The 25,547-nt window shown below is 45.7% G+C and overlaps 1 protein-coding gene across 2 annotated transcripts in view; it reads right to left on the bottom strand.

Moving 5' to 3' along the window:
• Positions 1-5,507: 5,507 nt before the first annotated feature.
• Positions 5,508-25,547, bottom strand: part of VPS35L (VPS35 endosomal protein sorting factor like) — a 116,549-nt gene continuing 96,509 nt past the window's right edge. For both annotated transcript variants that reach the window (XM_047087276.1, XM_047087277.1), the window contains 5 exons: positions 25,319-25,458; positions 18,455-18,620; positions 12,571-12,689; positions 6,343-6,489; positions 5,508-5,836 (listed from right to left, as the gene is read on the bottom strand). In XM_047087276.1, the coding sequence (XP_046943232.1) occupies positions 5,738-5,836; positions 6,343-6,489; positions 12,571-12,689; positions 18,455-18,620; positions 25,319-25,458 (671 nt within the window). In that variant the 3' untranslated portion in view covers positions 5,508-5,737. The remainder of the gene's footprint in view (positions 5,837-6,342; positions 6,490-12,570; positions 12,690-18,454; positions 18,621-25,318; positions 25,459-25,547) is intronic.

Consider the following 25,547-nt stretch of genomic DNA (forward strand, 5'->3'; position numbering starts at 1 on the left):
AGAATTTGGCAGTTCCTCTTTAATTTTTTATAGTAATTGAAAAGGATAGGTATTAACTCTTTATATGTTTAGCTTCACCTGTGAGGCCATTAGATCCTGGACTTTTGTTTGTTGGGAGGTTTGGTTTTGTTTTTGTTTTTTTGAGAGAGTGAGAGAGCACAAGTGAGGGAGGGGCAGAGAGGGGGAGAGAGAATCCCAGACAGGCTCTGTGCTGTCAGTACGCTTAACCAGCTGAGCCACCCAGGAGCTTTTTGATTACTCACTCAATTTTATAACTAGTAATTATTTTGTTCAGATTGTGTATTCTTGATTTAGTTTTAGAAGACTGTACATTCCTAATAATTTGTCCATTTCTTCTAGCTTGTCCAGTTGGCATATAATTTTTTGTAGTAGTCTCATATATAATAATCCTTTGTATTTCTGTGGTGTCAATTGTAACTTCTCTTTCATGTCTGATTTTATGTTTGAGTCCTCTTTTTCTCTTGATGTGACTATAAAGGTTTATCAATTTTTTCAAGAACCAGCACTTAATTTCATTGTTTGTTTGTTTGTTTGTTTTGTGGTCTCTATTTCATTTGTTTCCACTCTGATCTTCATTATTTCATTCCTTCTAGTTAACTTTGGGATTGTTTGTTCTTTTTCTGGTTCCTTTAGGTCTAAGATTAGATTGTGTTAGATTTTTCTTGTTTCTTGAGGTAGACCCTCGATCACTATAAATTTCCCTGTTAGAACTCCTTTTTCTGTGTCTCAAAGATTTTGGAACATTGTTATTTTTGTCTCAAGGTATTTTTCAATTTCCTCTTTGGTGTCTTCATTGACCCATTTGTTGTTTAGTACCATGTTGTTTAGCGTCTGTGTATTTGTGGTTTTCTAATTTTTTCTTTTGATTGCTACCTGTTGTGATCTGAAGGGAGTGTTGTGGCCTGAAGTGAGTCTCTTGGCATCATACGGAGGGATCTTTTTTTTTTTAAATCATTATTTCAGTTACCCTATGTCTTTTGATTGGAGCATTTAGTCCATTGACATTTTTTTATTTTTTAGGGAGAGAGAGAGAGAGAGCTAGAGAGAGTGAGAATCTTAGGCTCCACGCTCAATGCAGAGCCTGACATAGGGCTCAGTCCCACAACCCTGGGATCATGACTGAACTGAAATCAAGAGTCAGACACTCAGCCAACTGAGCCACCCAGGCACCCCTAGTTCACTTACATTTAAAGTAATTACAGGGGCGCCTGGGTGGCTCAGTTGGTTAAGCGTCCGACCTTCAGCTCAGGTCACGATCTCGCGGTCTGTGAGTTCGAGCCCCGTGTCGGGCTCTGGGCTGATGGCTCAGAGCCTGGAGCCTGCTTCCGATTCTGTGTCTCCCTCTCTCTCTGCCCCTCCCCCGTTCATGCTCTGTCTCTGTCTCAAAAATAAATAAATGTTAAAAAATAAATAAATAAATAAATAAAGTAATTACAGTGGGGTGCCTGGGTGGCTCAGTGGGTTGAGCTACTAGCAGACTTCGACTCAGGTCATGATCTCACGGTTCATGGGTTTGAGCCCCACGTCAGGCTCTGCCAACAGCTCAGAGCCTGGAGCCTGCTTCAGATTTTGTGTCTTCCTCTCTTTCTGCCCCTCCCCAACTCACTCTCAAATTTTTTTTTTAATGTTTCTTTTTAATTACTGGTAAGTACCTACATTTGCCCTTGAACAAGGTCCTGTTCTGACATGCAGTTGCTGACCCCCATGCAGTTGAAAATCCACATACAACTGCCCCCAAAATTAATAGCTGACTGTTGACCAGAAGCCTTGCTAGGGAACATAAACAGTTGATTAACACGTATTTTGTATATGTATTACATACTGTATTCTTTAAGTTCAGGAAAAGAAAATATTAAGATCATAAGGAACAGAAAATATTTACAGTATTGTGTTTATTAAAAACCGTGAACAGTTCAAACCCATGTTGTTTAAGGTCAGATGTACTTACTGCCTTTTTAATTGTTTTCTGGTTGTTCCTTTTCTGTTCTCTTGCTCTCTTGTGTTTGCTAATTTTTAGTATTATGCTTAGATTCCTTTGTATTTTTTGTGTGTCTGTTACAGATTTATGGTGAGTATCATGAGGTTCTTACATAACAATGTATTATAGTACTCTGTTTTAAGTTGATGGTCACTTAAGTTTGAACACATTCTAAAACATTACATTTTTACTGCCCTCCCCTTCCACATTTGATATATTTGGTTTCATATTTTACATTTTTATTTTGTGTATCCCTTAACTAATAATTATAGATATAATAGATTTTACTACTTTTGTCTTTTAACCCTATAAGTGATTGATTTACTATATTTACTGTGTGTTTACTTTGACCAGGGAAATATTTTCTTTACTAATTTTCTTCTAGTTATGTCCTTTTATTTAAAAAAAAAATTTTTTTTTATTTAAAAAAAAATTTTTTTTTAACGTTTGTTATTGAGAGGGAAACAGAGCATAAGCAGGGGAGGGGCAGAGAGAGGGAGACATAGAATCCGAAGGAGGCTCCAGGCTCCGAGCTGTCAGCACAGAGCCTGACTTGGGGCTCGAACTCACAGACTGAGAGATCGTGACCTGAGCCGAAGTCAGTTGCCTAACTGACACAGAGCCACTCAGGCGCCCCTAGTTATGTCCTTTAAAACAAGTCCCTTTAACATAATCTTTTAAGGCTGATTTAGTGGTGATCAGCTCTAAGTTTTGTTTAGGAAACTCTTTATGTCTCTTTTATTCTGAATGATAGTCTTGATAGGTATTCTCAGCTGTAGGTTTTTTACTTTCAGTACTGTAAATAGATCATGCCATTCTTTTCTAGCCCACAGTTTCTGCTGAAAACTCAGTTGATAGCATTGTGCGGGTTTCCTTTGTATGTTATTAGTTGCTTTTCTCTTGCAGCTTTTAAGGTTTTTTGTTTTGTTTTGTTTTTTTAATATTTCTTCATTTTTGAGATAGGGAGGGCAAGTGGGGGAGGGGCAGAGAGAGTAAATAATCCCAAGCAGTCTCCACACTGTCAGCATGGAGCCTGACATGGGGCTCGAATCCACAAACTGTGAGATCATGGCCTGAACTGAAATCAAGAGTTGGATGCCTAATCAACTCTATGCCCTGGTTTTCTTTAATTTTTGACATTGTAATTACAGTTGACCCTTGAACAATGCAGGGGTTAAGGGCACCAATTCCCTGTGCAGTTGAAAATCTGCATGTAACTTTTGACTCCCCCAAAACTGAACTAATAGCCTACTGTTGACCAGATGCCTTACTGACAACAAGGAGCTGAACACATTTTCTATGTTACATATATTACACACTGTATTCTTACACTAAAGCTAGAGAAAAAATTAATAAAATCAGAAAATATAGTACTGTATTATAAAGAATAAAAATACACACATAAGTAGATTTGTGTTGTACAGAAGCCATCTGTATGTGTCTTAGTGTGGATCTCTTTGGATTCATCTTGTTTAGGCCTCTCTGTGCTTCCTGGTCCTGGATGTCTTTTTCCTTCCCTAGTTTGTCAAAGTTATCACCTATTCTTCAGATAAGTTTTCTGTCCCTTTTTCTCTTCTCTCCTGTCCTTGGATGCTTGTAATGCAAATACTGTATGCTTGATGTTGTCCCAGAGGTCCTTTAATCTGTCATTTAAAGAAGACTTTTTGGGGGGCACCTGAGTGGCTCAGTTGGTTAAGCATCTGACTCTTCGGCTCAGGTCAGGATCTCACAGTTTGTGAGTTTGAGCCCCACATGGGGCTCTGTGCTGACAGTGTGGAGCCTGCTTAGGATTCTGTCTCCCTCTCCTTCTGCCCCTCTGCTGCTCATACTCTCTCAAATTGAATTTTTTTTTTTTGCTGTTCAGCTTGATTTCTAATACCCTGTGCTCCAGATTCATTTTTCTGTATCTTCTAATTCTGTATTTCTAATTCTGTAATTCTAATTCTAATTTCATTTGTTATTGTATTCTTCAGGTCTGATTGGTTTTTTTTTTTAATCTTCTCTGTGTTGAAGTACTCCCTGAACTCAAGTCCAGTAGGGGCACCTGGGTGGCTCAGTCAGTTCAGCGTCCAACTTTGGCTCAGGTCATGATCTCATGGTTTGTGGGTTCGAGCCCCGTATCGGGCTCTGTGCTTACAGCTCACAGCCTGGAGCCTGCTTCAGATTTCTGTGTCTCCGTCTCTGCCCTTCCCCTGCTCACATTCTGTCTCTCAAAAATAAATAAATGTAAAAATGAATTCAAGTCCAGTGAACATCTTTATGACTGTTACTCTGAACCCTTTTATTAGGTAGATGGCTTATCTCTGGTTCTTTTGTTTGGAACATACTCCTCTCATTTTGTCTGACTCTGTATGAGGTCAGCTGCGGCAGGTCTGGAAGGTAGCGGCCTTATGTAGGAGGCGTCCTATGGGGGCAGCAGTGCTGTCTCCCCTGGTCACCAGAATCAGGTGCCCTAGCTGTGTCCCCTGTGTGGGCTGTGTGTGCTGGGGAGTGGGGCTAGCCTCTGGTGAGACTGGCTGTGAGGTTTGGCCACAGCTGCAGTGAATACTGTGGTGGGCATGGCTCCACCCTGTGCCGTGGTACAGGGGTTGTGCCCATTGGGAAGGTGGGTCCAAAGGGTAATGTCTAGGCCATGCTGGTGGTGCCAGCAAAGTAGATGAAAAGTGTCACATCTGGCACCCACCAGCCTCAGTCCAAGTAGGCTAAAAGATGGGAGTCTTCCATTCCCAGAAAAAATTCTTACAGATTGTTGCCCCTCCAGTACATGCCCTAAACTGAGTAAATAACCTAGGCACTTTTCAATCTGCTGCCTCTTGAGTGGGCTCTTTTGAGAGTAGAGCCTCGGTTTCCTATAACCTTCTGGAGTGAAGCTCCATAGATTTTCACAGCTAGATATCATGGGAGCGCATCTTCCTGGTGCATACGCCAAGGTAGGGGGTACTCAGGGAGGGGACTGACCGTCCACACTTATGGGTGATATCCCTCCCTCTTCCGGGTCACTGCACCAGGGATTTGCCTCCTGGCCACATCTCTGCCTCCTGTCCTTCTCAGTGCAGTTTTTTCTTTGTACCTTTGGCTGTGTAAGAGCTGTGCGGCTAGTCTTTGGGTCATTCTCAGAGGGAGTTGCACTTCGTATAGCTGCACCATTGGTGTGTTTTTGCGAGCAGCTGAGCTCAGAACCTCCTTACTCTGCCATCTTCCTGGGAGTCCCAGTGGATGCAGAGGGTCCCCGCACACACCGTGTGCTTCCTCCTCACCTGTGCCGCCACACCTGCATCTGTGGTGTTGGCTACAGCTAGGTGTATACCTATATATCCTGAGTCCAGTTGAGCTGCTTGTGATAGATAAAGGTTGAGCCATCTACCTTTTATAAATTATGACAGGGTAGGCAACATTCAATTCCAGACTTGAGGGAAAGTGGCTCTTTAAAAGTAGACTCCTTTTCAAGGTTTCTTCTATTTGAAAAAAACAAAAGCAAAAACAAAAAAAACCCAGACACACTGAGAGATGTTACTTGGATTCTTCTGTTTCTCCATAAATGCCAATCTGAAGGCCACTTCTGCAAAGAAACACTAGAACAGTGCTCTACTCTGAACAAGATTGGATTTTGTTCTGACACTTCCCAGTTCTTCAATGTCACAATCATCTGGGTAGAGGCCAAAGCTTAAACCAATTTGTGTGCGTAAAAATAAAAAAAGCAAAGCAGGTCTTTCTGAACTTGGCTTCACAGTCCCAGAGTTAGGTCCTTGTTTGCAGAGGGAGCCTGAGGGCCAGCTCAGTCAGATGACCCATATCTGGGTGTTTGCTTCGTTTCTTGATGTATTCCAGAGTTTTCACCTAGGAGGAAAAAGATCAGTATCCTTTTGGTTCAGCTAGGCACCAACAAATCAACCGTATTGTGAGCTGATGCTGTCTTACAGCTAAAGTCTTTTGAAGCATAAAGGAGGGGAAGAAACCAAAAAAGTGTTAAAGTAAAACTTCTTGTTTACAATTTGCTTATAAAATCAGATTTTGGTATGACCAGGAATAGCTGCTATTTCTATATACGTCTTTTTGTTTTCATTTTGAGAGGGCACAAACGGGAGAGGTGGAGAGAGAGAGAGGGGGACAGAGGATCCGAAGGGGCTCTGCGCTGAGAGCAGAGAGCATGACGCGAGGCTCAAAGTCACAAACCATGAGATTATGACCTGAGCTGAAACTTAACGCTTAACTGAGCCACCAGGCACCCTGTTATTCAGAGGGAATAAAAGGAAGATGAGCACTGATGTGGTATTGAGGCCAGCTGTGCTTTGGCCACTGGGTTTGTGTCGCTCACCAGGACCCCCATGCTCCCAGAGCCTCACCATGGTCCGGGTGTCTGCACAGCCGTGCCTCTGTGCCAGGTGCCACAGGTTGACAGAGAGTTGGTTGAGTCTGTTGTTGCGCAGGTCCCCGTGGGCCAAGATGCTATTAAAGAAGGAAAGGCCCAACGAGCTCTGGCGCTTCAGGGCCTGAAATAGAAGAGAGAGATCAGGATCAGGCAGTGGGGCACAGGCGGGGGCCCTGCGTGGACATCAGCTCTACCTTGGATCTTCTGGAGGGGCTGCTTAATCTCTGAGTCCCACCTTCATCTGTAGGACAGGAAGGTAATGCCAGCTCACAGGGTGAGGACCGAATGAGATGATGCATATAAAGCCCTTTGCCCTGTGCCTCCATGGGCATTTATTACTCAAGTACGGATGAAAACGAAAAGTCTAAAATAAGTCTTTCAGTTGTGTCCTCAAGCCACCCAAAATGCAGTCACTACCCAGTAACCAAAGGGCAGAAATAAAGGCCAAATGACAATAGCTCCCCAAGAGCAACAGCCAGGCCCAGCTTTTATAAGAACCATTGTATACTTTGATTCCAAATCTAGCCTCTCTTAATCTGATTACAAGTACCTAAATAAGAAAAAGTCTAACCCAAATGTTAAAGGAGACCAGACCTGAATCCCAGCTTTGCATGGTACAAGACAAAAAGAGAAAGTCAATCTCCAAAATGCAACAACAGTCCTAGGAGAAAAGATACAAGTTCTGAAAGGTAAACAGAGGCATATGGAAAGCCAAATAAATAGGGGGGTGCTGACAGGAGCCAAGTTCACTCATGTATACATGTGGACCCTGGACAGTTGATGACCTGGGCCCTTGCTGAATGCCCTTGGCTCACACTGCAGAACATCACTGGGCCCAGAGCCTCATTCATCTGCTTTGCTCCCTGGTGGCTAATGGGAATGGAGCCCTTACAGGGGACCAGGTATTCTGCTCTGTGCTTTACAGAGCTCATCAGAGTTACCTACACAGCGGATCTTTGTGGGAGGCATACTTCTAACCAGGTGCATGAAGCACATGTTTAGCACTGTCTCTCAGGAATCCCAACCCCTGGTTATTTAAGCATCATGCTAGGTGCTGGGGTGAAGGGACTTAGCAGGTGTAAAGTTATGGACTGACTTTACAGAGTCCTGGATTACCTGGGTGGGGCCAATTGAATCACTTGAGCCCTAAACAGAAATTTCTGAGAGACAAGTCGGCAGAAGGAGGGAGACTGGAGATCAGAAGCATTTGACCACCATTAATGGGTCTCAAGAGGGAAGAAGAGGGGCCAAAAGCCAAAAAAACAGCTTCTAGAAGCTAAGAACCTCTAGCCAAGAGCCAGCAAAGAAACAGGACTTCAGTCCTACAACTGCATGGAACTCAAGTCTGCCAACACCCTAAAATAAGCTGGTCAGTCAACATCTTGATTTTGACCTTGTAAAATCCAGCCAGCGCCAACTCAAACTATGAAATAATGAGTGTTTTAAGCTGTTGAGTTTGTGCCAATTTTCTTAAGGCTGCAATAGGAACCCAGTCCACTCCCATTGTTGTAGAGGCCTCCAAGTTCAGAAAGCTTTAGGGAATTTGCTCACAGATGACAGCGCAGAGGTCCAGTTGTCCCACTCCAGCTGATAAGATATTCCCATAGACTCAGTGCTGGCATCACATTAGGAATCCAGACTCTGAAGAGGCTAAGAGTTGCCTCTGTCGACTACTCTAGGTGGACAAAACCAACCTACTAATCATGCATCTGTCCATCATTTCACAAATATTCATGGGGCCTGGACTCTGCTAACTGCTGAACCAACTTAACCCCTCCTGCCATCCTCTCCCAAGTGAGAATTTAAAATATCTTGGTGGAGGGGGCGCCTGGGTGGCGCAGTCGGTTAAGCGTCCGACTTCAGCCAGGTCACGATCTCGCAGTCTGTGACTTCGAGCCCCGCGTCGGGCTCTGGGCTGATGGCTCAGAGCCTGGAGCCTGTTTCCGATTCTGTGTCTCCCTCTCTCTCTGCCCCTCCCCCGTTCATGCTCTGTCTCTCTGTCCCAAAAATAAATAAACGTTGAAAAAAAAAAAAATTTAAAATATCTTGGTGGAGGAAAAAAATAATGACCAAGGAGCAGCACAGCTGGGTGACGGTGGCTGAATGGCAAGGAAGAGACACCCCCCACCCCCCATTGAGTCTGCTTTGGCAACAGCCTGGACCAGGTGACAGTCCTAGAAGCTGAGCTGACTCAACATCACGCTCAAAGAGTGGGGTCATCCTGTGCAGGGCCCAAGCCTGCAGGCACAGGGAACTCCTGACTGCCTGCTTTGGGGTCTTTAATCTAATGAGACAATACAGTTCTACCCCAACCGGGAACCTGGGCAGAGATGACCATTCATTGAGTTCCAGCCCAACCTTCTTGCCTTTTAAAACTGGCCCTGGTCTGATGCTGGGACTACAAGAGTGCACCCTTTCTGCTTACAAGAGGAAGCTAAAAGAAAATTCAATTTCAAATACAACTGAAAGAGTCACCCCTGAGAGAGGCCCTTGAACCACATTTCATTGAAGTGGGAGAGGTTTTTTTTAAAGTCAAACAAGAGAGACCATATCTAACAAGTGGCTATTTTTCCATTCTGGATCTTCCCAGTAAACATTTTACCCTAAAAAGCTCAATCGACATGTGGTTTAAGTGCATAGCCCCTTAAAAGTGAAATCATTAGAGACAGATCTGAGGGACGAGAAGTCATGCCAGCCAACAAGCAAAGACCCAGAAAACCACAAACACATTATGAGAGGACCAAATCAGGCCTTGAGCCCCCCTCCTCTTCTCCACGGTTTTAAATAGAAAAGAGCTTTTCATTCTTTGCCTATGAGAAATGTCATTTCCAGGAAGCTCCATGGGTCTGGCATGATTCCCAGCTTCACCACACCCAAATAAACAACTTCATACTCAGGAGTAAAATGGCCAACTCCATGTGGATTAAGGGGACAATTTTGGAAGTAGGTCTGCTACCAGCAACGAGAGATGGGATACTCAGGACTGGCATCAATCAGCATTGGGGTTTTTCAACAGCATGAAGCTTCACTCTCCACTAGGTAGAAGAATCTGACCCCTTTTTCCCAGAGACCAGACTCAAGAGGATCCCATCTCCAGGGATCCTGCCATGACATGGTTGTCTGTGCTGAATTTTACACTGCACTGTTAAAAGGATGATCTGTTCCATTTTAGCTCGATCCACCCATATTTTTCTAATAAACGTGCATATATAGAAGGACATTTTCATTTAATGTCCCTGGTATTTATGGGGAGTTAAAACGTTCTTTTGAAAAATTCCAACTTTGCTGTTTTCTCAGAACCCTGATTCAGAGTCATTATCACCATCAATGCTCCCTCCTTCAAGAGAAAAAGAGACATAAACATTAAATTACAGCACTGTCCCCTCCCACTCCCTTAGCTGCAAGTATACATTCTAAGACACCCTAGTAAATGTCTGGAACCACAGACAGTACCGAGCTTTATATATACTGCTTTTTCCTATACATACATACCTATGGCAGTTTATAAATTAGGCACAGTAAGAAATTAACAAAGTAGAATTCTATAATAAAAGTTATGTTAATGTGGTCTTCAAAATATTGTACCGTACTCGCTCTTCTTAGGATGTAAGGTGATAAAATGCCTACATGAGATGAGATGAATGATGTAGTGTTAGGCTACTACCAGCATTCTAATGAGATGTCAGGAGGAGGAGAATTTGCTTGTGGATAGTAGTTGAAACCAGGTACCTGCAACTGCATGATGGGGCAGGGAGGTGGGAGGACGATGACCAGACATAACTACATATTTATATATATATAGTTCTCAGGTTTATTTTTATTGTGAGCTTGAGGTTTTTCTAGGCTATGGTCGTTTATGCTGTTGGTGGCCACCTGTGATTAAACCCAGCCTGTTGCATCAAGTTGAAGAAATGTATTTATTTTCAAGCCATGTGGCAAATTTTTCTTGAGTGTAAGCTGTTAAACACATACCATTGCTCTGAGGGCCCTGGGTTTTAAAAATCAGGAAAAGGTACTAAGAAGAATTTTTCACGGCAGAGGAGCAGAGGGGGACCTGACTAGTGAAGCAAGTGGAAGGTGAAGGACTCCACTCTGTGGGGTAGAAAGAGCTCTCGCCTGAAAACCACCTATTTGTGCAAAGGAAAGCTGGGTCTTTAACCCTAAGAGTGTTTGAAAAAGGCCTCTTCTAATACTGGTTTGATAAACCAGTTTCTCTGAAGAAACTGGGGTTCTGATTCTGCCCCTTGCCCAGACAGCCAGGCGCCCTCAATGTGTTAACTTCTCCAGAGTTCTGTAGCCCTGTGTCCAGAAGGGTCCCCAGGTTGGCGGGACACCCCCAAAGTACACTCCCTCCCTAGAGAGGGCACTGTGACCAACTCTGGACCCAGGGCAGCAGTTCTGTATTTTCCTTCTGCCTCTTGGACTGCTAACCCTAAGGCTGGCCCTGAACTTGGCAGGGGCTGCTGGAGAATGGAGTCCAGAAAAAATACCTCTCTCTCTAGCACCTGTTTGAACACCCTGGGGATGATGGGAACCCAGAACACAGATGTATGTCACACATGCATACACCCACAGCTGTGTAATATTCTGTGGTCTTCTGGTGGGGCAGAGGGATAAGGGCAATGGTGGTGTTTTATATAGCCCTGGAAATGAGTAATAATTTAACTTGAAATCCAGTTTGATCTTACCCTGTATTCAAAGGATTTGATGGGGTGGGGATGCAGCAGCAAAAACTAGGAACCAGAGAATCTGATGAAGGGAAGGAAGGGGAAGGCTTGGAAAGCTACTGGGAAGCAGGCAGTCCAAAATCTGCCTTAGGTTTGGGAAAGGGAATTGAGCAGGACACAGGCAAGAACAGGGCCTGCCATGATGAAATCCGGAACGAGCCGTCAGGTTGTCTCTTGACACTTGGGAATAAAAAAACCCAAAATGCTCAGAGCTTCAAGCTGACAGCTTGGAGTAGTAAAGAGCAAGACCCCGGGGAGCATGTGGAGGCAGAAACAAATTCAAGTGCCAGCTGACCCACAGAATGCAGAGAAAGGTCAGGCGTCAGCTCTGACTCCTCAAGTACTGCCGGCCTCCACCCCCTAACGCAGTAACAGAGATGAGCCTCGGTCTGAACAACTAACTGCCTCGGCCAAACCTGAGACGGGCTTCTGGGATCCATCTGTCACCCACATGTTTGGGTTGAAGCTGCAAAAAAGGAAGTCATGATTGGTCTAACAGGGGAAGGGAACCAGGTAGTTCTGTAGATTGGACTAAGTGAAAATTAACATTAAAATCAGTTAAGCATCTAACTTTATGGAGAACATGGAAAAACTGCTCTAAAAATGTAAAAGATCTAGCATCTGATACATTGGTGTATTCTGTGGGTAAGAACATGGGTTCCAGAAGACTGCCTTGACCACATATCGTGTGGCTGCCACTCCAGGATTTTGTCCTTGCCTGTAAAGTTTAAAGGCACAGCTGTTCCCACCTCACCCGACTGTCCTGAGGTTTAGGTGAGACAATGCATGCAGAGTCGTCAACACCACACTTAAGTAGAACAAAGGCTGGAAAAACAGAACCTACCATCATAGGAGGACAATAACCACATGCCACTTCTTACAAGATAAGCAGAAAGGCCTTGGTTGAGGAGGGCAATGCAGTCGTTAAAAAACTACTACTGTAAGCTGGGAGGTCTGTAGGTGGGGACCCTGGTGTTCATTCACCAGAGGAAACCCAGGGCTGTGGAGAAACCTCTCTGAGCCTCCATCTCCTTTTCTGTACAGTAAGAACAAACACAGCACTTGTACCTTGGCATGAAAAAAACGCAGGCAGAGCACAGGCTGTTTATTCAGTATGCAGTGGTCAAGGATTTGCTGTATGCCAGCCTCAGGGTGTGGGGATGCTGTGGTGAGTGACAGACCCTAGAGACTTAACCTCAGGCACAAGGAGGTCTCCAGAACTCATGGCGCAAGGTCCCTGTCCCCATGGAGCTTAAATTCTGGTGGGAGAGGCAAACAACTGAAATAAGCAGAACATTTCAGAGAGTGACCAAGTAAAGTAGGAGCAAAAGCCCTGGATGGAGCACTCATCATGTCTGCACATAAACACACTATTCACGTGAATGAGTTTCCTTTCCAGAATGAACCAACGTTTGCCCTAGAAACTTGTGCACTCAGAGCAAGCAGCAGCAGGGGGACAGGCAGAGGGCACCTACCTCATCCTTGGCCAAGGTTTTCAGATGCTCCAGGATCTGAGCCATCACCGTTTCACACAGCTTGTTGTTTTCAGCCAGAAATTTGGTGTCTCCCCCATAGAGGCTGTCGTTGGAGTCAACTGATGGAACAGACCAGAGCAGTGAGCAAAATGTGGTATGCCCATTCAAAGGAATATCATTTAATCATAAAAAGGAATGAAATTCTGACACGTTAAAACATGGATGAATCCTAAAATCTTTGTAAGTGAAATGTGCCAGACACAAAAGGGCAAATACTGCATGATTCATTCCTCTTTTACGAGCTACTAGAATAGGTAAATCCATAGAAGGAAGTAGAATGGAGGTCAGCACAGGCTGGGGAGACAGGGAGGGAACAGGAAGTCACTGTGTATTGGGTACAGAGTGCTGGGATGATGAAAAAATTCTGGAAATGGACGGTGGTAATGGCTTCACAACATTGAATATACTTGATAAAACTGAATTGTACACTTAATGATAGTTAAAATGGTAACCTTTATTACTATGTGTATTTTAACAATTTTTTTTAATGTAAAGTGTTAGTACAAAAAAGTCAAGATCTCTGATTACAGAGACCACTCCAAAGGATTTATTTATTTTAAGAAAATAATCAAGGGGTGCCTGGGTGGCTCAGTCAGTTAAGCATCCAACTTCGGCTCAGGTGATAATATCATAGTTCGTGAGTTCGAGCCCCACGTCGGGCTCTGTGCTGACAGCTCAGAGCCTGGAGCCTGCTTCAGATTCTGTGTCTCCCTCTCTTTCTGCCCCTCCCCTGCTCATGCTCATGCTCTGTCCCTCTCTCTCTCTCAAGAATAAATATTGAAAAAAAAATTTTTTTTAAAGAAAATAATCCAGCAGGTGCCCAAAGATGCACATATGTGATGTTTGTTGTTTTGCTGTAAACAGCAGCATTCGTTATATGTTCATTGTAAACTTGTTTAAAAGGGTGAAATGAGAAGTAATGTAAATGTCAATCAACAGAGTTTTAACTAAATGCTCTGTTACAATATTAAATACTAGGAGGATAATAAACGATGTGATCTATAGTTGCTAATTACCATATACTATGTTATACTATTAGTAACAGTTACAAGATACTATCAATTTTAATTTTTTTTTTAAGTTTATTTATTTTGAAAAGAGAGTGCATGAGTGGAGGAGGGGCAGAGAGAGGGAGAGAGAGAATCCCAAGGAAGCTCTGTACTGTCAGTGCAGAGCTGGACGTGGAGCTTGAACCTGTGAACCATGACATCACAACCTGAGCCAAAGCAAGAGCTGGACACTCAATGGAATGAGCCAATTAGATGCCCCAAGCTAGTATTAATTTTTAAAAAGTGACAGAACAGTATCCATAGTAGAGCCTTTATATAAATATAGCACACAGATATACATATATCCATGTATATTTCCTAATTTATAGTTGCTTAAGAACCAATTTTTAATTAGTTCCTTTCAATTTGTCTGAATCTTTTAGAGAATGGGACAGAGGCGCCTGGGTGGCTCAGTCGGTTGGGTGTCCGACTTTGGCTCAGGTCATGATCTCCAGGTCCATGGGTTCGAGCCCTGCATTGGGCTCTGTGCTGACAGCTCGGAGCCTGGAACCTGCGTTGGATTCTGTGTCTCCCTTTCTCCCTGCCCCTCCTCTGCTCGTGCTCTCTCTCTCTCTCTCTCTCTCTCTCCCTCTCTCAAAAATAAATAAACAAAAAAAGAGAACGGGACAGATAATAAGCATGTAGTAATTAATTGATAAAATAATTTCAGACATGTCTTATGTACATTTCTAGTTGCTGTTTCAAAGCAGTACATTGAATACCTGCCTGTCTCCCCTCGAAACACCAGCTGACACCATTTTGCTCCTTGTGTGCAAGCTCTCTCACTTGCTCTCTCCACACACACACACACACACACTCACACATAATGGGTTTTTCTAGCCAAACCATTTGTGAGCAGATTGCAGACCTGTTGTCTAAGAATAATGAACAACTGCTCCCCAGCAGTCTGCTTACGCCCCGGCTTCTCTGTCCAAAGGCAATCTCTCATCCAATTCTGCCTGTTTATGGGTCTATGTCTCAACTACTATCCACCATTCAGAGGATGACAGCTATTCTCTTAAAAGAATGTAACAGACTGTGATTCTTGTAAAAGAATGTGATTCAGCCAGTCACCACCACCTGATTTTGCAGGGCAGCAAAACTGCAGCTGGTGAAGGAATTTCTCACATCCACTGCTGAGGACCAGAATAGTTCTTGGCATAAATTCTCAGTCTTACTCCGGGTTGGAACCTACTCTTTCTGATTAGCTCAGCACTGGAAAAGCGAGAAGGTCTAAGACTGCCCATGGCCAACACTCCCCAGGCGGGCCAGGCGTGCGTTCAGAGCAGGCTGCTTGCGTGCGCACACACACACTGCACCTCCTGGGTAAGGGTCTGCTCTGCACCAGATTCCACGCTAGGAGCTGGGGACCCAGTGGGGGCCAAGGCTGATTTGGTTCCTGCCTCAGAGAGCTCACAGACCATTAGCAGATGCAGACCAGCAAACTGAAAAGCCTGTACTGAATGTCAGAAGGGGGCAGTACAAGGGGTTATGGGATCCTGAAATCTAGGCTTGGGATAGAACTCTGGAATTAACAAGGACAGGCTAAGCTCCACAGCTTGAATTCACTGGACAAGTGGAAAAAGGGGCTAGGGGGCAGGATGAGTTTTCCATACTTGATAATGATGGAGGGAGCAAAGGGCCAAGTTGAGAATTAAAAGGAAGTTGGTCAGACCAGTGTGTATAGTAGCCCCGAGAGTCCCCTGAGGGAGACATGATATCCCTGGCAGGTGGCCACTAAGAATAGCCCACAATCCCTGCATCTGTCTTGCCCTGCGATCACGACCCTGAACGCTTCAAGGGCCTGGCAGGTGACATGGAGGAGCAAAGGGGCTACACTGGCTTCACAGGGGCATCCTGGATTGTGGTCTTCCAACTAGCTGGATACACACTATCTGCATATTAAATCAACATGCAGGGGCACTTGGGTGGTTCAGCTGGTTGAGCGTCTGACTCTTGATTTCAGCTCAGGTCATGATTCCAGGGTCGTGGGATTGAGCCCCGTGTCAGGCACCGCGCTGAGCGTAGAGCCTGCTTGAGATTCTCCCTCTGCCCTTCTACCTGACTTGCATGCGCTCTCTCAAATAAAAGAATATAATAAGTAAATAAAAAAGGAACACTCCATACACAGGAAACTTTCCCTCACACATCAAACACATCTACTCTCTCACAATTGTAGGAGAGCACTGGAGTTCTTGCTCCAGGAAATCTCAGAATGTCATCGGATTAATCTAGAAAGAAAGTAGCAAAGGAATTCTTTGTAAATGCAAAAAAATTTGACCCTAGTTCTTGAGAAGTTCTAACCTGTTTCAACACTGTAAAAGGCTGCCTAGAGTAAGAAAGGGGTGGGGAAACGAAGCGCCTCCCTTGGCCCCCTGGGCCTCTCTCCTAAGACAATTGTCAGGTCACAATTGCACATCCAGAGTAAACACAGCTGGGCCAAGAAAGAAGGAAAACAACCCACCCAGCCTTCCATTTTCTTCTCTAAAAGCCAGAAATCCAGACTCCTGTCTATTGCACATAGCCACACTCCCTTTGCTTGCACTCTGGCTCCCAGTCTGCCAGCTGTACAGTTTAGACAGAGGGTTAAACGAATCTGCTCAAATAGGAGGATGAGGAGAGGACAGGAGACAGGAAAGGGCTTACCCCTCTAACGGGCCCAAAGTTTGCAGACCCAATTCCAGGTCAGTGCCTGGTCCTCAGAAGTGTCTCTACTGTTACATGTGCACTTGGCAAAAAAGGAAATAAAAATGCCAACCAATAGGAGAGCCGGGGTGGCTCAGTCAGTGAAGTGTCCGACTTCAGCTCAGGTCATGATCTTGCGGTTTGTGGGTTTGAGGCCTGCATCAGGCTCTGTGCTGACAGCTCAGAGCCTGGAGCCTGCTTTGGATTCTGTGTCTCCCTCTCTATGCCCCTCCCCTACTCATGCTCGCTCTCTCTCTCTCTCTCTCTCTCTCTCTCTCAAAAATAAAAAAAGGCAACAAATATAGGAAAAGGTGCTCAATCTCACTGCTGAGAAATGCAAATTACATTCACTAAAACAGCCAAAATGAAAAAGACTGACCACACGGAGGGAACAAAGGGAACACTCATTCATGCCTAGTGGGAATGTCAATTGGTACAACCATTTTGGAAAACTGTGAGACAGTATCTACCAAAGCCGAACATAAGCAAATCCAATGAGCCATCAATTCCACCCGTAGGCATATCGCCAGTGGAAATGTACACCAAGAGCACATATAAATGTGTTCACAGCAGCACTACCCTCAACAGCCAGAACCAGGACCGTTGGAAACATGCAAATGTTCATCCCGGAGGGAATGAATAAATTCTGGTATGGTCACCGGGTGGAATACTACACGGCAATGCAAAAGGATGCACTCCAACTATGCACGGCACAGGTGAATCACACACACAGAGTATCGAGTGGAAGAGGACCGACACCAAAGAATGCTTGCTAAACGATTTCACTGACATCAAAAGTCGAAAACGTAGAAACTAATATGTGATGCTGGAAGCAGAGTGGTGTGCCCTGGAGGGGAAAGTGGGGGCGATGACTGGGTGGGGGCATGATCTGGGTGGGGGTTACCTGGGTGTGTTCACTTTGTGATGATTCATTGAGCTTTCCAGCTGGCTGTATGTCTGACATGTTATGATTTAATTAAAACACTGTTATTTTATAAAAGGAGGCAGCATGACGCATGCTCCACAGTTCAGGGTGTGACTTGCACTTCCACCAATAACCAGCCACAGGCCCTGGAGTAAACCATGGCGTCTCTCGGAGTCTCCCCTTGCTCACACATAAAATGGGGATGTAAATGCCTGTCTTACACGCTTCAGGGCCGTAAGGAGTACAGAAGAAAGATCCGTGGAGTCTGGGGTGGGCCTTGGCACGCAGTAGGAGCTCAAGTCTCGGGTGCTGTCATCATCCACATCAACCTGCCTCCCTAAGTTACATCTTAACTGTTAGCCCCCAAATGCCAGCTAGAGGAAGCCTGAGAGTTGTAGCAGAAGGCCCTCCCTTAGCACTGCAAATGTGTTTCCAGAAATTTCCAAGTGGAGAGACCGTTGCTTAAACCCTAAAGTATGCAATTACTGGCCAACGTACTTTTCACAACAATAGGGCCATTTTGGGAAAACTGATAATTAGAACGGAGGGTCTGACAAGCAGGTGGGTACTTGGACTCAGTGGGCAGATGTCTGGAATTGGGACTGTCCTGTGTTACATCCAGGATGTGAGAAGTCTGCTTTCAAATTCCTGGCAGCAGATGCAGAATTGCTGGTAGCACGTGGGGGAGGCAAGGCCACCTCCTTCCTCCTGAGCATCTGAAATAGGGGTTCCCTGAGCCTCAGCATCACCTGAAGAACTAGGTAAAAACACCCAGGGTCCCACCTGAGTCTGTGATTAGGGGCAGGCCTGGGAGAAGCTCATGCCTGTGGACATCAAACCACCTTTCTAGGTTATTCTGTAGCACACCAGAGAGAGCACAGAGTGAGTGCTTGGAGTGCTCCCCTAAACTTGTCAGGTCGTCAAAATGATTTTGGATATTTGTTATAGACAAAATTCTCCGGCCTCTTCTTGGGGTTCCCAATTGAGAAGGGGCAGGATGGGGCTCAGGGATCTGCTCAGGTTCTTACTTGGGCACATGTAGTGAGACCCTGGACTAGAAGTTTCTGGTTCGTAAAACACTAAGGGATTTAAAAACAAAAACATTTTACTGGACTTTCGTGAAATTCCAGCTCGGTGTAGTCCAGTGGGAGGGGCCCCCCGCTACCTTTGTCTATGTGGTAGAGATAGGTCTCCTGGCTCATGGCGGATAGGAGGTGCAGGACACAGGTGTAGATGCGGATTTTGTCGTCACTGTTGTCCTCCCAGGTGTAGTCCTGGATCACGTTGAGAAGCTCTCGGACAAGGAACAGGACCCCATGTTCTGGATGATCCTAGCGGAAAGCCAAAAAAGGATAAATAATGCTAGATAGGAAGCAGGAGGAGAAACCAAAAAACAAAAAATCCACCAGGACAGAAGCCTGGGTCCCTCCCTTTAGCAGCTCTCGGGGAATGGAAGTGCCAGCTACTTTGCAGGCGAGCCCACTCACAAGCCTGCTCAAACACCACTGAGAAAATGGACAGGATAACGTTCACCCCGCCGACGAGCATGCCCCAGTCTGGGGAGACGAGCTTGGAGAGCCTCTTTGGGTCCAAGGAATGAGGGAGCTAAGTTACCTGTCAGCTTAATGGCCTGTTTCCAAAATTACACACTGGTTCTATGTGTAGAGCAGTAAAAAGTCCTGCTCCTCTGACTCCAAAAGCAAGATTGTGGGTGTTGTAGCAGATCCAACATCGGAAGCCACCTGCTTTGCGTAAGCCCCCAGTGATCACTGTCACCAGCAAGGGCACCAGCGTTAAATATAGCCTTGCTCTTCAGGGCGTTCAGTGACATTAACAGCTAAAGTGAGGACGCTCTCTTGGGAGAGGAAAAAACCCAAGAGGCAGAGCGCAGAATGGTGTTCCTCAGATGCTGAAATGAATCGGAAGAGTGCCGGATGCCACGAAGCCAGCAGCTTAGTTCACTTCCAACAAGCTGCCTGCATTTCTGTGGCTCCCCTTCTGAACATGCTCCATGGAGGCCTACCGCCAAGAGTCAGTGCCCAGCTCTGCCGCCATCGTCTTGCTCACCCGGTGGCCACACCTTGCCCCTCATTCACTCCGGCCAGCACCTTTATGTCTCCTGGGCCCAGCTGGACCACTCAGAATCCTGCCAGGACACAGTGGGCATGCTCAAAATGGTTCCGTGAGGACGAGTTCAAGAAGGATTATTTATCGAGACAGGGGCAGCGTGAAGGGAGCTGGAGAGGAAGTACAGGCGAGGCACCCGGGGCCTCACGACAGCAGGAAGCCCTTACTGACCCTGGACTGAAAGCACAAAGTGGCGAGGGGCGTGACCGGAAGTGCAAGACCCGCAGCTGGAGACGGTACCTAGCAGGAGCCACAGCCTCAGGTAGAAGAACAAGGCCGCTGCCAACCCACGGCCGCATCAGGGGACGGATGCCCCAAACTCGCTCTCCTCCCGCCTTCCAGTCTGCTGTTGGTCCTGCCGCTGGCTGAGCGATTCGGAGACCAGAAGGGAGCCCAGGTGAGGCGGTCCCCAGGGGCTGGTCTCCCACACACATCTCCACGGAAGCGCAGAGGATGCTGCGGCCGGCAGCTCGCGTGACAAGGATGGCTGGCTTCCCGGCCCTACCGCACCCCCCGACTGGAATCTTCATCTGCAAGACTTGGCCACACTGGCTCCTCGACAACCTCCAGATCCCATCGTACACGCCAGCTCCTCAGTGAGGCCTTCTCCGATCAGCCAGCCAGAGCCTTGCTCATCGCCGGCCCCCAGTCTCCATCACAGACCGTCCTGTCTGTAATTCTGCAGTGCAGTTCTCAAGTGACTTCCTCACTCCCACAGTGAACTGCCCCACAATATCTCTTGTTTACGCTTATCTTTCATCGTCGCCTGTAACCCAGCACGACAGACACTTCATCTGCCGTATTTGCCGATACACAGCCAGGACTGCCCTGGGAACACAGTGTGAATGGTGTCCCGCCCTGTCCCTGGTTCTAGGACAGTGCTGGGCGCAGGCAAGCACCCAGTAAGTCATGGTGGTTGGATTACAGTTTGAGCACCTTCTGTGTGCCAGGCGCTGAGGTGGCTACAAAGACGAATAACAGTAGCTAAGTTTTATGGTGGCTATCGTAGCTTTTCTGTGTTCCAGTTACATATGATGATGACCACCCCCCCCCCACCCCCAATTTCACAGATGGCAGATGAGCCACAGAATGGTTAAGTGGCACTGCTGGTAGGTGGAGGAACCCAGGGCTTGAGCTCTGACAGTCTGGCTCCAGAGCAGAGATTCCTAACTGTTAATACTGTATTTTTCTTGCCCCTCTCTGACTTTATGGAGCTGGCTAACTAGGGGAAGCCTTACATGTAAGCCAGCTATTTTGTGACTATTGTTTTTTTAACCTTTGCTTTTTTTGAGCAAGAAAGAGCGTGAGCAGGGGAGGGGCACACAGAGAGGGAGACACAGAATCCAAAGCAGGCTCCAGGCCCTGAGCTGTCAGCACAGAGCCCGAAGGGGGCTCGAACTCAAAAACCACGAGATCATGACCTGAGCTGAAGTCGGGTACTTAACCGACTGAGCCACCCAGGAGCTCCTCCATTGCCTACAATTTTTAACTGAATCAAAATTAGGCCTCTGAAGTGGTAACACTAAACCTGTTCAATCAAGTCTGTATGTCCTACCAAATGTTATAGAGAAGGCTGTCCGCCAAGAGGCCGACCGCTGCTAACACCACAGCAGATTACTTCAAAATGCTCCGAAAGTGACACCGTTTGCTGAAGAGAGGGCTGGCCTGGGGAAATGTTTATTTCTGCATTTAAAATGACTTTAAATTTTTTTTCTAAACAAATAAAATGAAGTCTTTTAAAAGCCTTGTACACGGTTGGTAGGAATGCAAAATGGTACAGCCACTATGGAAAACAGCATGGAGGTTCCTTGAAAAATTAAGAGGAGGACTACCAGGGGTGCCAGGATGGCTCAGTCAATTAAGCGTCTGACTCTTGATTTTGGCTCAAGTCATGATCTCGCAATTGGGAGATCAAGCCCTACACTGGGCTCCAGGCTGGAAGTGAAGCCTGTTTTAAGATTCTTTCTCTCCCTCTCACTCTGCCCCTCTTTCCTGCTCACGCTCTCTCTCTCAAAAGAAAAAAAAAAAAAAGAACAGAACTACCATATGATTCAGCAGTCCAGCAATCCCACCTCTGGGTATTTGTCCAAAGAGTTGAAATCAGGATCTGAAAGAGGTATCAGTTTTCTCATGTTCGCTGTGGCACTATTCACAGTAGCCAAGATGTGGAAACAACCTAAACGCCCACTAGTGGATGCATGGATAATGAAAAGGTGATATACATACACAATGGATTAATATTCAGCCTTAAAAAAAATGGAAATTCTGTCAAATATGACAACATGGATGAACCCTGGAAGCCAATAAGTGAAAGAAGCCAATCAGAGAAATGCTCATGATTCCACTTACATAAGGCATCTAAAACAGTTATGTTCACAGAATTAAGAATAGATGGTGGCTGCCAGGGGCTAGGAGGAGGAGGAAATGGAGAGTTACTCATCGATGGGCTTATGAGGCACCTGGGTGGCTCAGTCGGTTAAGTGTCCAACTCTTGATTTTGACTCGGGTCATGATCTCACGGTTCATGGGATCGAGCCCTGCATCAGGCTCTGTGCTGAGAGCAAAGAGCCTGCTTGGGATTCTGTCTCTGCACGCTCTGTCTCTGTCTCTGCACGCTTGCGCGCGCTCTCTCTCTCTCTCTCTCAAAGTAAACAGTTTTTTAAAAATGGGCTTAAAGTTTCAATTAAGCAAGACGAAGACACTCTAGAGAGCTGCTGTACAACACGGTGCCTGTAGTTAACAATACCGTATCACACACTTAAAAATGTGTTAAGATGGTAGATCTCTTGTTAAATGCTCTTACAATAATAAAATTAAATTTAAAAAATTAAATGAAAGCTGTGACACGAAAGGATATGATCTGAACCAGGTAAAAGCGGGATGCGGGAGTTGCGTTCATACTAAACCTACTCACAAGAGACGTGCCTCACGTGAGGCGCATCCTGGGGCCCCGGAGCCCCCAGCCTCGGCTATTCAGGCTGAACATCTTCCATATTTATTACTAATGCTGTATCCCACAGGACGGATGGAGGGTTGCTAAGGCTCAGCCTTGAGCTGATAAAGTGCCTGTCAACGTTTCAGGCTCAGATGGTGCTGAACAGACTCCGGAGCAGCACAGACCTGCTGCTCTGCTGCTCACTAGCTGTGCAACCTCAAGCTGCACGGGCTCTCCAGCATGGGCGCCTCTCGTGGAAAAGGCACAGTGATTCCTACTTTGCAGGGCTTGGAGAAGGAGTCCCAGAGACTGAAGGCTGCTGAAGGTCTGCAGTACAGCACAGGACACGGGGCAGGCAGTCACACAGGCTATTCATCTCCTGATCTTTACTAAACCCCCACAGAATCGCGCACACCGATACCAGGAACGAGACAATCCGCTGAGGCCAGGGGGACGTTCTGGTGAATGCCAACGGGCCAGGCAGGCGACAGAAATGGGTCCAGAGGCACCCATGGGAATTGGAGAGAGTGCACATGCCTCTTCCTCCCTCCACAGCATGGGCCAGCTGCCGCGGGTCGGAGAATGTGGGCCCCACATGGCAGGATCTGATTTCTCAAGAGGAACTAAAAAGCTGGGTTCTTCTGTGATCTACCAATTTTTAAACGTGGGTAATTCATACCAAATGTTTTCCATCATTGTGTGGCCAAAAACCGTGTCTCTGGGCTGGATGCCACCCACTGGTCATCAGCATGCAACCCCAGGGACAGAGCTTCTGGGTCAAAAGTACTTTCAGATCAACTGTTTCATTCAACCTCATAGCAGCCCCGCCAGGCAGGCATTTGGGTGACATTTTAGAAAGGTGACAATTATCTGAGGCTCTGAAGAGTTACAAAACGTTCCCAATGCCATAAGGCTGCTGAGTCACTGGGTCAGACGGCACTCAAGTTTCTGACTCCAAGCACAAGGCTTTCGTCCAGTCTCTGATGATTTTTAACATGAAGAAAATCTCATGTGTAGAAGGAAAATGCATCCCAATTAACCAACAAACAATGACACTGATCAGCTTAGATTACTCCTTAGAAATGCTGGGGTTTTTTTCTTCTTTTTTTTGGTTCCCTCACTTGACAACTAGACTCTCCAAAATACAGAGAAACTGTTTATACACAGGACTAAGAAGGTGATTTGAAAACACTGAGGTCAGGCGTTGAGCACTGCCTCCTGACCAAGCCATCTTGTCTCCCCAGAACCTGGGATTTCAACCTGGACACTTGGAAGCTAAGTCACTCTTTGTCTCCTCGGCTCCACTGAGAATTCACACGCCATTCCAAATGCACACTTCAGTGGTTAGTATACTCCCAGAGCTGTGCAACTGTCACCACAATCAATTTGAGAACATTTCTGTCACCCCAAAAAGGAACTGTGTACTCATGAGAGAGAGTTGCTTCCTGGCCTGAGTGCAGAGGGATGTTTTTTCAAGCGCGGTCCTGGACCATCCACACCTGAACTACTCAGGAGGCTTTCAAAAGTGCCGATTCAGGGCCCCGTCCTAACCTACTGAGTCAACCTCTCTGGGAGGGGGCCCCAAGAATCTGTATTTTAGCACGGATCCCGGATTCCTGTACACATTTGGCTCAACCATGTTTTGTACCTGGACCCTGTCACAGCTCGGTGAAGGCTATGGGCTCCTCAGGATGTGACTTTTAATACAGAAAATACAATAAATAAGAACAAAAAAACAAAATAAATGCAGAAAATAAAATACGCAAGACCACAAAAGAAATATAAAACATACTCATCAAAATATTTTTTTCAATATATTTGTTATATAATGTATTCTATTAGTTCTTGATAAGTATGTTTGATTAGCAATTATGCTAAAATATACTTGTCAAAATATTTTTTCAATGTATTTGTTATACCGTATTCTATTACTTCTTGGTGAGTATGTTTAATTAAGTCTTCTGAAATATCTGTCACCTTAAATGTGATATGAACAAACAGTTGATTTCTTTGGTGACAAATTCCTAGCCCTGTGACTACCTGCTGCTGTGGCTCGTTGCCTATATAACTCACGATGGAAAAAAACCAAAAAACTCACAAGGGAGCAAAGGGCCAATTTCAGTTTCACAGAGATTTGTAAAAATTGAGATTTTTTTTTTCTCATCTAAATTCATGGTTGCCCTGCCAGACCCTCAGGAAGCAAGCAGGGAGACCGTGGGTTAAGAACCTCTGCTAGGCTGAGGGTCCTGGTGCTGGGTCTGGAGAGACAGAAGCCTGATTCCTGCCAGCCCAAGCCTGACTACACATCAGAATGTTCCAGAAAAAGCCCCAGCATCCTTCCAACAATGTCTTCTTTGATCTCCACTATCTCATTTTGGTTTCTAGCACTTGCCATCAAAAGAACATCACCATCACCTTTTACAGGGTTGGACTATTCTAACCACATGTGTATACTCACTCACTTAATCCTCACAATGACCTGGAGATGAAGACACTATTATTACTCCCATTTTATAGATTAAGAAACTGCAGCCCAGACATGTTATATAATTGCCTGAGCCTACAGGGCTAGGAAGAGGGGGAGGGGAGATTCCACCCTAGGCATCTTGGTCCGAGGCCTCAGTCCTTAACCCCTAAGTGGCACCCACTTGACTATGTACAGAACCACAACTAATACACCCAGGATACAAAATGAATTGAAAAGACATTGAGTAACTTAGGGATGCCTGGCTGGCTCAGTTGGTAGAGCATGTGACTCTCGATCTCAGGGTCTTAAGATCGAGCCCCGTGTTGAGGGAGGAGATTATTTACTAAATAAAAGTAAACAAAACACTGAGCAATGTAAACCTCTGACTAGAAAAGCAGCACATAGACACAGATAGAATGTCCCTGCACTTTTAGGGCTAAAGATGTACATGAGGCAGATCAAAGAAGGACATCACCTATGGCTCTTCTGGCGAAACGTACCGGAACTATTAATAAAGTAGAAAAGAAATTGCAGAGGAATTCCAGAAGGAATGATTCTGACGGCCGCATCTTTCCATCGATATTAATCGTCTTTGGAACTTCCGGAATGAGGCTTATAGCGGCTTTGAAGAAGGCATCGGCTGCAAGACAGAAGAAAAGTCTGTGTATGAGAACTCTGAAAAATTCAGGGTCTGCTTTCTTCTTCACCTGGCTGCCAGGCCTGTCCTGC

The sequence above is a fragment of the Lynx rufus genome, unplaced genomic scaffold, assembly GCF_022079265.1.
Source record: "Lynx rufus isolate CCGP_SWC_20201006 ecotype Redwood Valley unplaced genomic scaffold, mLynRuf1.p SCAF_23, whole genome shotgun sequence".
NCBI classification, from domain to species: Eukaryota; Metazoa; Chordata; class Mammalia; order Carnivora; family Felidae; genus Lynx; species Lynx rufus.